General features: G+C 36.9%; 1 protein-coding gene across 1 annotated transcript in view; it reads left to right on the top strand.

The window, feature by feature from the left end:
- Positions 1–12,743, top strand: part of MAP3K15 (mitogen-activated protein kinase kinase kinase 15) — an 89,275-nt gene that overhangs the window by 24,276 nt on the left and 52,256 nt on the right. Inside the window, exons 4-5 of the mRNA XM_089511706.1 lie at positions 4,984–5,064; positions 11,614–11,807. Of these exons, the coding sequence (XP_089367832.1) occupies positions 4,984–5,064; positions 11,614–11,807 (275 nt within the window). The remainder of the gene's footprint in view (positions 1–4,983; positions 5,065–11,613; positions 11,808–12,743) is intronic.

The following is a 12,743-nucleotide window of genomic DNA, read 5'->3' as shown; positions in this document are numbered from 1 at the left end:
TAAGCAATTAAAACCAGCACAATATTCAATAAGCACTGCAACAGTCTAAAGCATGGAAGATCTGTAAATTTGTTTAATTCTAGCTACTGGATATTCTCTAGTGCTGTGTTCATATTGCACACAGTTTGGTTTTTTATGCATGCATGGTAGTACTACCAAGAAAAGAGCACAGATAGAAGAAAACAATTGATAAAAGGGAAGAAGGGGAGCTTTTATTATCTGCTGTGCAAATAACAATTCTACATTGTCCCCCTCCATAAAGTATGTTTAAAACAGAGGAGACATTTTTGTAAAGGAAGGAGAAGGAAAGTATAAAGCTGAGAACAACAGTGAAGTAATTATGGAATCATTAATGTATACTGTAGGTTGAGACATAGCCTTTGAGCTTAACTAAGCTAAAAATGAAAATGCCTTGGTAGTTTTGTAGGTGCTCAGAATGATAAGGCTGTAACCCCTTACCCAAGGGTAAAGACCTTTGCTGTTTTTTGAACTCCCTTTATGTTGTTGCAGCCATGAAATGTTGTGTGATAAGATTAAGATGAGATGTTATCCTCCTTGACTCCCACAAAGTAAACCATTAAAATTCTGTATTGCTAATTTACTGCTCCACTGAGAGTCTCACATCATGAAGTTATGAGCTACTTCTTACATCCTGCAGTTCAGTTCTCAAAACAGAACTGGTCTTGCATGTAATTAAAGGTCACAGTTTCCTATGCCCTTTTATGTTGCTGAAGCTCCTTGGAGAGTTGAACTCTGGCTGCCAATTTCAGTCAGTGATGATAGTGTATAACTGACTCTGCTTAGCCTGTCAGAGTATTTATCTGCAAAATAAATTACAAATATTCTGCCTTGTGAATTTTTAAGGGGGTCACCTTATTATGTCTAATATATTGTTTATGGTAGGTCATCTTAGGTTTCCTAATTTCTCATGACTACCTAAACCTTTATGGCTGAACTGCAGTTTGAAACAAATGTGTACACAAACATGTGTACAGATAGATATTTTATTGAAAACTTTTAAATAGAAAAACAAAATAAAAACCTTTACATGTTTTTGTGTGAAGTAGAGTTACAGAAAACCCAGAGAACATTGTAGCGGAACAGCTGAGCTTATGCACCAAGACAGAATAGACTTTTGTCTATTTGTCATTATTTTGTTTAGAATGGGCAGGAATGTCATATCTAAAAATCTCTGCTGATGTTAACTTGTTATACTTAGGGCTGAAACATGGCCCTGAAGGCATGGCTTCAAGCTGCCCCCGAGAAAGCCGGATTGGAACTGCGGCAACCACATGGCACAGCCCCAATCTGGCTTTTTGCTGGCCCCAAAAAAGGCAGCAAAATGTCACTTCTTTTTGAACTGGCAAAAAGCTGGCTTTTCTGGTGGTGCTGCCAGAGTCAGGCAGGTGGTGTGACACCGGCTTCAGGATAGCCACCCCAAAGCCGGCGCAAGGGGGCGGTCTGTTTCGCCCTTTAGATAGATGGACTCTGAAGTCTGATTAGCTAAAAATGTGTAACCTTCTGGACAACAGCCCAGTCCCAAGTGCATTAATGATCTGTGGAGCACATACATATTTAATCTGGAATTTTGAAACTTGTTCATGTTGCCCACATAGGATTACTGTATAAGTCTAGAAATTTAGGTCAAAAAGTTGTTCCAAAAAACCTAAGTCGATTTATCCATTTGTCAATATATGTACTGTACTTTAACTCTCACACACACAAACGTGTGTGCATATATATGAAGAGTATAATCTGTCCTTGAAGCACTGACCTCACCCCTTTAGTGTGAGCACAGTTATGCAAGCTGGAATTTTCTAAGTTCTTTGTCATTGTTTTCCTTTGCTTCATCTTTTGTTATATGTCTCTAAGTTTTATCATTGACTTATCCTTGGGTCATATCAAAATCCATAATTTTGGCCCCAAAACTTGCCCTCGACTTATATATCAGGTTGACTTATAATTGAGTATATACATATATTAACATGTGATACTGTACAAGTCACATAGTTCATTTAGATATCAGGATTCTCTAATACACATTCTATAGAATTTAGTGTTCTTCTGAAAAGAATTACTGCAAACTATACTACACATAATAAATACAGTTTTTAATTAACTATAAATAATCAGTTTTAAAAGGAAAATAACTCTAGTGCAGAGCTCCAGAATCATTTTACTGTCCCTGCCAGGTTTCAGATGGCTGTCTCTCACAGTTCTGGAATTCTGGCAAAGATGGACACCCAACATTTATGTATTTATTTCTCCTGAGATGGGATTATTTTATGTTGTTTTGGATTATTTATTTAGGATTTAGTAAAACGAGGTTCTTTACATGCCAAACAACTTTCAGATTTCACCCAAAGGTCTGTGTCCATGTAAGTGTATCTCAGATCCAAAGAACCATAGTTATTCAAAGCAAGAGTAGGGCTGCAAGAAGTAGTGGCTTGTCTCCAATAATTAAAAACAAAACACCACTTTTTAAAAGGGTTAGGGCCATACTTGTTGTTGCTGCTGTTATTGTGTGCCTTCAAGTAATTTCTGATTTATAGTGACCCTAAGGCAAACTTATTACAGGGTTTCCTTGGCAATATTTGTTCGGAGGAGGTTTGCAGTTGCTTTCCTCTGAGGCTGACAGGTTGTGATTTGTCACCCAGTGGGTTTCTGTGACTGAACGGAGATTTGAAACCTGGGCCATAATATGTCAAGTGTATTGTTAGTAGTTCTAATTTATAACTAAAAGGTGTCTAGCATATTGTAATGCACTGTACAGCACTGACAGTATTAGTCTAGTTTAAATGTTAATATTGCATTGATTTTTTTAAAATAATACATTTTAATAGGCTATAGACATTATGTTACACCAGATATAAAAAAGTCAAAAAATTTCTGAGGGCTGCATGGTTTAAAAATACTACTTTTTTGCTATTTCTCTTTTTATACCTTTGTCCTAACTAGAATGTGTTGCCTGTCTCCCCCAATTTTCCCACATGAAATACCTTATAAAAAACAATACTATTGTTCTTAGTTGAAGTCCATCCCTAGCTCTGTAAGTCTTCTAGTGATGCCAATGTTTGTCAGTTTCTGCCATCTATGATAGAAGGAATCCTACATAGTGTAACTCTTGATTTCAATGTCTGATATGCAGGACTGACCATTTTTATTGTGACTGTTGAGACCTAGGGTTTATTCACATATCATTTTTTAGTGTGACGATGCAAATAATTTCATTCACACATTCTGATTTTGTTGTTCCCATTATGGAACCACATCTGTGCATCTCTGTGAGTTCTGTTGCTCACACATGTCAGCACTTGAATAAAGATGATGTCAATGATTCAGATGTATTTGAAGCACACTCAAGGCATGCAGAATTTTATCCTAGGTCTATTCGCATCAGTTACCGATGATGCAAATGTTTTAGAAAAACGGAAAAATATCCAAGATTGATTATCCCGGATTAAATGGTTTTTGGGCAGCCCCCCCTCCCCCAACTTAATTGGATGCATTCGAAATGCATGTGAACAACAAAGATTCAACCCAGATTCTACTTAGATTATTTTCACCATCTGGATAACTCCTTAAATGTCCTGAAGTCACCACATCCTGACTGATCTTCAAAGCTAAGAAAATTCACTCCTAGTTAGTAGGTATAACATGTTGACAAATGCTCTGTATAACTTTGTAACTTCATGAAAAACTTTATTGCTTAATTTGTTGCCATCTGTGTAAACTCTTGGACTTCAACCCATGTGTTTAAACAGAAAGTACACAGCTGTGCTAATTCTGTAGGTTTAATTAACTGTTTAGCTTTCATGGCTTTTTCTTCCAGGCAGAAATAAATAAGATAGTGAATTGAAGTACAAGTGGAGTACCCCTTATTGGAAATGTTTGGATCCAGAAGTGTTTCGTATTTCTGTTTGTTTTGGTAGGCGGGTTGGATTTTGGAATACCTGTACAGTCAGCATTCCATCTCCATGGATTTTTTATCCACAGCCTCAAGCATCCATGGGTTGAAAATATTTTTAAATTCCAAAAAGCACACCTTGATTTTGTCATTTTATATGAGGAAAATCAGTTTAATGTGCCATTGTATTTAATGAGACTTGAGCATCCACAGATTTTGGTATCCATGGGGGTGGTGGTCCTGCAACCAAATCCCAGCAGATACCAAGGGCCCACTGTATTTCCATATATGTAATATGCAGTACATAACACAAGTAGTGTAATATATACTGTATTTGTGAGGGTGGAGAAAGCTGTGAGGCTTGGGAGAGACATGACTGGAGAGTGGATTTGTGAAATGGTGGGAATCCAAGTGTATGTTCAGTGTGAATCCAAACCACCTGTGATTTCACAGATCCTTGTATTTTTCTCCAGTCTTGTGTCTTTTTCCATCCTTACGGCTTGTTTGTTTGCTACTTGTGTTGTATGTGAGGTATGAGGCTGGAGAGAGACTAAGGATGTGATAGATAAAGGAATAGGAGTGCTGCAGTCTCCACCTCAAAAGCAGGAGTAGGCGGCTGGCAGCAAAAAGCTTTTATTCAAAGCTTTGGCTATTGCTTGTATTACAACTGCAAATTTTTGGTGACAACTATATATTTTGTTCAAGATGATAAGCTGAAGTTTATTCATAGTAATAAGCTACTCTTGCCCTGTAAATTTCTTCAAATTACTGTATTGTGATATTAGTACATTTGGTTATTTACACATACTGAAGTGTTCCTGAGTAATAATTATGGGATCATATTGATCTCATAACAACAGACTTAATCTTTGTATTAATAATGAGGGTCTCTGCTGTTTCATTATAAGTTCCACAAACATTTTATAGCCAGTATATTGTTACTGTATGTGTTTACTCATATTTCACTGTTATCTTCCTTTAATACTTTCTTTTTGTTCTGTGTGTCTTTTCTTTGAAATATGCCTACTTCTGTGATCTTCATTTTTTGCATAATATTCCATTACAATTTGGAGTAGGCTGCACTTGCTGCCAACCACAAAGCTTTCCTACGACTACAGCTACCTCCAGAATACCACAGTGGTGGTATGATGGGCAAAGTATGTACCATTCTTCATTTGCACTTAATGTTTTCTAAGTGTGTCACTGTGTGCTTCTTTTTCTCTTGTGCTCTTGAAAGCTTGCTTGCTTGTTTACAAATAGATAGTTGTTTCCAGCTGTTTCAGCATAAAAAAGAAAGACTGGGGAAGCAATCTACCAGCACCTTTAAGATTAACTTATCTATTTTAGCATGACATTTCTTGGACTTCAGTTCACTTCTTCAGAAGTACTGATGGAGTACAATGTTAAAACAGCTAGTATTTAAGCAATTACATGCTTCTGGGGATGATATCAGAGGGTATTGGAGTACAGAAAGAAACCATAGAGTTTTATAAACTGAGATGTGATTGTTAAGCAGCTGCCCTGTTATGCTATAGATGTCAAAGCAATACATTCTGCTTACTTTTGAGAGTCCATTCCTTTGAAGGGTTTTTTTTAATTACATGTGCAATTGTGAGGTTCCATATATTAATATGTGCAAATTACAAGGATTGTCTGTTTGTACCTCTGCTAATAGATAGGAATTTGTGGATATATTCCAATTCACCAGTTTCACATCCTAACCTTCCTTTGATTTCTTTTTTTTAAAATCCAGAATGGCTACTTGACGATTGGTGATTGTACCTTCAGAAAGATTAAAATGTTCTGCCACTGGTTTGAGGATATTGCCATTTCTAACATATAATTTATGTCGATTTGTCCTCTCAGAAACAATCTATCCAGTGTGCAGAAAGGTATTGCTGTCAGAAGATGGCATAGATTTCATTGGAGAACGAGCAAATACTTTTCATTGTGGGTGAGGCTATTAGGATCTATACTGTTGTTCTTGGTAAATGTTGAAACAGAGTTGGCATATGGACGTATAGTAGGTTTATGGCATCTTGTCACTGTATTTTGTATCCTTTTGTAGATGCATACTTGTTTGAGGTTGGGGGGGCTGTCTGTAAACAAGGAGATCTCACCCTCCAATGTCGTATATGCCATTTTCTATCAGAAGTGCCCCTTTACACTCTACAGTAGATAAGCATGACATAACACGGCTCCTTTCCACAATATTGCATATTAAGATCAGGACTTGGAAACATTGCCTTTTGGGGGCTGTAACTTCCAGAGCCCTTCAGCAGGTATTTCCACAGGCTTTGCCCCAGGTGATATGAGAGAGCCACAGCCCATATTACTTTCCAATCTATGAAGGAGATTAATTGCCGTCTTTCATGTTGTTAGTGTAACATTAGGGCCCAGTACAGATGAGAAGAAGGGGATGGCCATCCCTTTCTTCTCCAGATCGCTGCCACAGCAACCGCATGGCTGCGGCAACAATCTGCTGCCAAAAGGAGCTCTGAAATGGAGCTCCTTCCTGTGACTCCACTAAGGCACCATTTGCGTCCTGGGGCGTCGCAGTGACATGTCTTGCGCACCATGCTGTTTCGATGTGTCACTCAAGACATGACATTGGTACATGCGCTGTCTAAATGTGCACACACCAAATTGGTGGTGCCCATACATACTAGGGCTCTGGAGCATGCAGTTGTTGCGCACTCCCAAGGCCTAGTATTGGCGCAGCCATGCTGCTTTTGGCCTGTCTGTAGATTTAATAATAAACACCTGCAGACTTCTAAAATGAAGCTTAATTAAAGTAAGATGTTAGGTTTATTTATGTATGTTTTACTGAAAACAGAGATAATTTCCTTAGTTCTTAACACTGCTAATAAATTATTTTTTTGAGCATGCCCCCCTTAGTGGGCTTTCCTTTAACAGAATGTTCTTTTGATTTCAGTTTAAGATATTTCTTAAGTTATTTTATCCTGTCTATGTTTTGTATTGCATATGTATATGAAATAATTACTTGGGAATGAGTGCATTTTTATCACATGTGAATAACTTGAGGGAGTTCTGGAGGAGTTCTGGGAATGATCTAAACAGTGAAGGCCACCAGAACTTGAACATAAATCCATTGCTTTCATTTTGTAGGGAAAAAACCCATGGCACATAACAGTGTGGGTAGACAGCTCAGATAGATGAACTGCAAAAACAGCTGTAAGAGAAGCAGAGAGGACAAAATCAATGTCATGGAAGCATCAGGGCAAGGATATTTAATGACTTTTCCATTTCTTGCAAAAGGCAGTATGACCTAGTTCCTACTGAATAAAATCATCAAATTAGCTACCTTGTAGTGTTTATTCTTTGACCTGTGTGTGTGTGTGTGTGTGTGTGTTAAAAATCCTTTCACCCACTGTTAGGAAACAGTGCAGATGCACTTTACTTTTGACCAGTGCTGTTTACAACAGATGTTGGCTATGCATTAGGGGTATGAAAGTTTCACAATGTCATACTCCTGTATCATTTGCCGATGAACTTTTGTCTAAATTAAAACCAATTAAAAACCTATTAATTCTTACCTGTCTTAAAAGAAGGTCACCCCCTTCTTTAAAAAGAACGGAATACACAATTTTTCCATAGAAACAACATAGTAACCTATTTATTTATCACATAACAAACATATACTGTTGTACTATAAACATTTAAACACTGTACTTTTACAAAAACCAAAATTTTTTCATTTCTTATTACTTAAGATGAACCGTTGTTGCAGTTTGTCCTTGTCTTTGCAAACTTCATACAGTTCTTGGATCTTTAGTAAAAGGCGAAAGATTTATATGATCTGAAGAGAAACCAGAGTTCTTGGATCACTTTAATAGCATTTTCTGTGCACTGATTACTTCTTGGTATTTCTATAACTGATTGCTCCTGTTACGAGTGATTCGTCAATATTTGCAGAGATTTATTGTACAGTGTTAGTACAGCAGACAAGTTTTCAAAATCACTTTCATTATATATTTGATCTGTGAACAATAATCTGCCCACTCATACGAAATAAATCTGCAAACTTTCTGCATAGTAGGTCTTGTTGATAGTATTAAAATAAGTGCCAGGATAGCAAGAATTTCTCTTGAATTCCACCTGACATTACTAATGTTTAGGATTTTGTGAAAGTTAATGAAAAGAAAATTAAGAATTGGAAAACCCATGTTAAATGAAACAAAACTTCATATCGTATCTCTATCCTGATATATCTACGACTTTATCTGTATCATTAACAAACTGTTAATAAAATAAAATAAAATAAAATAGGAGTTCTATAAATGTATGCATTGGAAAATTATGAATAATTGAATATAATTGTGTATATTGTATACTTGTATAGCCAGTTATACAATATACACTACACTACATAATATACCTCATATGCAATAATACTATAATACAAATTTTTGATTTGGGGGTGACCTTTTTTCAAAACTTAGGGGAAATAACACTTTTTTATTTGTTTTTAAGCAAATGTTCATCAATTTATGATACAGGAAACATTTTTTTAAAAAAGAAAGTTCAACTTTCATATGCCTACTATGCATATTTGTTATCATAATGACCTTTCACTTCTAGTTTCCTCATTTAGGTACTGTGCAAAATTATTACTACAACTACTTCAGTATTTACCATAAATATGGTTCATAATATCTCTAAATTGGCAGAATATCATGTAGAGATGTAAACTATTTCGAAAATTTTGAAGCCATGGGGTGGGGAATGGGAGAAGGAAACAGTTGCCCTCTCCATCTTACATCTTTCTAAGAACATTTTATCGAACAAAAACCCTTTTGTTAACACAGGTCCTCTTGCAAAATTAGTATGTTTAGATGTATTCAATTTTAACATATAGATTATTAAGGACATGTTTTAAAATTTACTACAGTCCTCCCTCCATTCCCGTGGTCTTCAGACTCATGTCCCTCACTTACGCACGAGGGACGAACAGAGGAAGAATGAATGAGGCATGCACCCGTGTGGCTTGAGTATAAGCGAAACTACATTTTTGTGAGGGGGTCCAAAACTGATCCCCTGTGAAAAAGGAGGGGTGACTGTAATGTACTAATCAAAATTAATTTTAAAATATTTTAATTTTTGTTACAAAAGGAAGTACAAGATGCTGAATTTTTAAGAAATTAAATGTTTGTTATTTTTTGAAAAACTGAGAACTTTTGCCAAGTTATGAGGTTTGCAAAAAGTTAGAAGTTGAAAACATCAATAGAACAAATGTTGTTACCATGTAATAATTGTAGCCAGCATGGAAGTGGTTTGAATATTGGACTATGACTCTGTAGGCCAGGGTTTGATTCCTTGCTTGAACATAAAAACCCACTGAGTTACCTTGAGCAAGTCACACTCCCTCAGCCTCAGTAAATGGCAATGTCAAACACCCTCTGAATAAACTTGCCAAGAAAACTCTATGATAGGGTCTTTGAGGCACACAACAATAACAGTCTACATTTATTCACTTGCACAAAGCCAAAGTTTTTGAATACTGGAAACATCAGGCATTACATATCACAATTTATTCATGGGAACTGAGAAACATCCAGCTCCATACTCCTACACTGTTACTTTTGTCTTGTGGAAAGTGGCATATATGAAGAGGTATGGCTTTTGTTTGCATGAACATTCTTCCTGTGAGCAACAACACTGGGAAGTCAGGATTCTTGCTGACATGAAAAAATGTCTGTGCAAACAGGAATTTCTCCCCTTCAAATACAAGATTTTATTCATCATTTTGCAATACCGCCCCCAATATTTTATCCAGGAAAACAATCAAATGAAAAAGGTTTGAGGGAGGGTTTCCCCACTGAAATATTATGTTATTTTATCTTATTTACTGGCCTTCACCTCTTTAACAATCACCTTTTGCTGTTAATAGTTGATACTACTCCAGCCTAACAGTTTGAGGGTTACTTGTTAATGGTTGTCTATATCATCATAATAGTTCTATAGATTGTGAAGAAAGTGGCACAGTTATCATGGGACTATAACATTTTGGCTACAGATTATTGATTTTGTAGTCTCTTATACATACATATCTCCTTACACATGGGAAATTAGTACATTAGGAAGAAGACTGAACTTATCTGCCATATGACATTACATTAGTAATGTAATTTTCCTTGTGACAGTGGATCACAAGTTGTATCAGAATGTGTATCAGATCACAAGTGGAATCAGAGCCAACATGGTGTAGTGATATGAGTGTTGGACTATGACTCTGGAGAACAGCATTTGAATCTCTGCTCAGCCGTGGGTGACCTTGGGCAAGTGACACTCTTTCAGCCTTTGAAGAAGGCAAAGGCAAACCCCATTTCAATAAACTGTGCCAAGAAAACCCCATGATAGAGTTGCCTTAGGGTTGATATAAGTCAGAAATTAGTAGGAGGCACACAACAGCAATAATAATGAGAATACAGTATGTAGGTTAACTATGTCGATGTCCATTTTGACCTAAATATGCATGTCCTCCTCATAAACAGTAGGAAACACAGTTCCTCAAATTAAAATGATAACTAGGAGAAGAAATCAGATAGTTACTGTTTAATTCAGTAGGAGAGAACCTGTGGCACTTCAGAGCTTAGCAGAGCTTGAAAAAGTTAGGAACTGTAATTCCCAGAGTTTTCAAATTGTGGCTTCTGGGAGCTGTAGTACAAAAACTACCCAGTGCTTTCACTACTTAATAGATTGAGAGTGGGTCACAGAATACTGTGGTCTTCCCTCAAATCTCCCTTTTCTTCTACCATTCTTATGCTATGAGCAAATGTTAACAAACTTTATATTGTTATGATCGGGTTTTCTTCATGAAGAGCATTTGTGGGTTTGCTCATTTTGGTTCAAACCTTATTTATAATAATTGCTAACTAAGGTTAATGTTGGGATTAATATAAAATTTGGCAATGGTAAACACTGAGGAAGAATTTGTACAAGGGTCAGAAATAAGACTGAAGGGGTTGGGGAGGTAGTACATGGTTTACTGTTAATTCTTGAAGACTCAATAGTGTAATTTTATGCATGTATGTCCTGGAGCAAATCCCACGGTTTAGTGGGCTTTACTTCAAAATAAGCCATATATAGCAGGGAAGGAAAACCTATGGTCCTCTACTTGTTGTTGGGATGTAATTGCAGTTTGACCCTAGTCCAGCTTTGCCTGTTGGGTGGAATGATAGGAGTTACAGTCCTATAATGTCTGTAGGATGTCATCTAAAGAGTGTGTCTGCACCCTGATTGATCCCACTATCTACAATATCTGCCTTAAGGCTATGTCTCTCCCCCTTCCATTTCATTGTCACTCAGCACTGGTGTCTCATTTTATAACTGAGCCTGAGTTTCCATTGGTGACAAGATTATAATCAGTACTTTGGAAACATTAGACATTTTCAAGATGGCATTTGGAACTGTGTAACTTTACTTGCAAGTATTTTTTTGTTTCAAGCGTGTGTTTTCTCTATAAAATTAATCACAAGTTTTTCATTGTTTCCTATGAGCCGCTGAGCAGACTATGCATGGATTGCAAACCAAGCATTTGAAATGTATGTGAGAATGCTGCATATGTGTCTGCATACATTGTAGTCCGTTGTTTGCCCCATGCTTCCTGAGAAGTTTCAAACTGAGAATTGTCATGGTTATTATTGCCACTTTGTTCTAATAGTTGAATGCCTTGTCTTCTTTAGGCTTCAAGTGGCAATTATTACTTCATTCCATACATTGTAACACCCTGTGCTGATTATTTTTGCTGTGAAAGTGATGCCCAGCGGAGAGCCTCTGAGTATATGCAGCCTAACTGGGACACTATCCTGGGGCCTCTCTGTGTTCCTCTGATGGACAGGTTTATCAGCCTTCTCAAGGACATACATGTCACATCATGGTAATTTTTACCACTTTTTTCTTTCTTACTTACTTACACTGGGTGTGTGTTAAGAAGTCCCATCTGCTTTCTCTGCCTAATATATTCAGCATGATCTTAATTTCATAACAAATTGTATCTCTCTCATGCAGCTGTTGTAGTAAACTCACCATAGTGAGTTATGATTATTTTCTGAAGTAACACTGATCAGCAAGTAGTATCAGGGTTGCCAGAGTAGCCCTTGGGAGAAGATGGAGATATAAATAAACCTAATATGAATTTCAATGCCCATGGTTGAAATAAGATGCTTTGAAACTTGTATTTTTCCAAGTGGGTCATGTATGTTAGTCCAGCAAAGCTGTAACTTAACCCTGGCAGAACCAACTGTACCTATCTCACAGCCATTTGTAAGAGGCTTCACAATTTTCCCAGTAGCAAATATTATGTATACAACTCATCACTTACTTAATACTGCTTATTTGCTCCTGGTGAAATGCTTGTTAGCTTGCTCATTAAACAGACTGAGGACAGCCAGTTGAGAGAAGGGGACTTGCAAATCACATCTTGGCTAGAGATAAGAAGTAGGATTCATGGAAACTATTAACCCTGTGTAATTAAATACACATAGAGATACTGTAATTAATGTCTGTTATATTTATCTTGCATTTCTTATTCAGCTGTGTTATGGGTCTAAATGTTTTGTCAGTCTCATTTGCCTTAGGCTGGGATTCCTTTTCATAAGTGACATGTTTTTAAAAAATGTTCTACACCTCCTAGCAGAGCTGACCTCTTGTTGTTTTTGCTGTGTGCCTTCAAGTCATTTCTGACTTAGGGTGACCCTAAGATGAACCAGTTATGGGGTTTCCTGGGGCTGAGAGTGTGTGACTCAGTTTCTGTGGCTGAGCTGGGAGTCAAACCCTGATCTGCAGAGTCACTTGAGCCACATCACCATTACAG

This window comes from Sceloporus occidentalis, unplaced genomic scaffold (assembly GCF_023333645.1).
Source record: "Sceloporus occidentalis isolate IW3139 unplaced genomic scaffold, rSceOcc1.0.p SCAF_2, whole genome shotgun sequence".
Classification (NCBI taxonomy): domain Eukaryota; kingdom Metazoa; phylum Chordata; class Lepidosauria; order Squamata; family Phrynosomatidae; genus Sceloporus; species Sceloporus occidentalis.
This window is presented reverse-complemented; position numbering and strand designations above follow the sequence as displayed.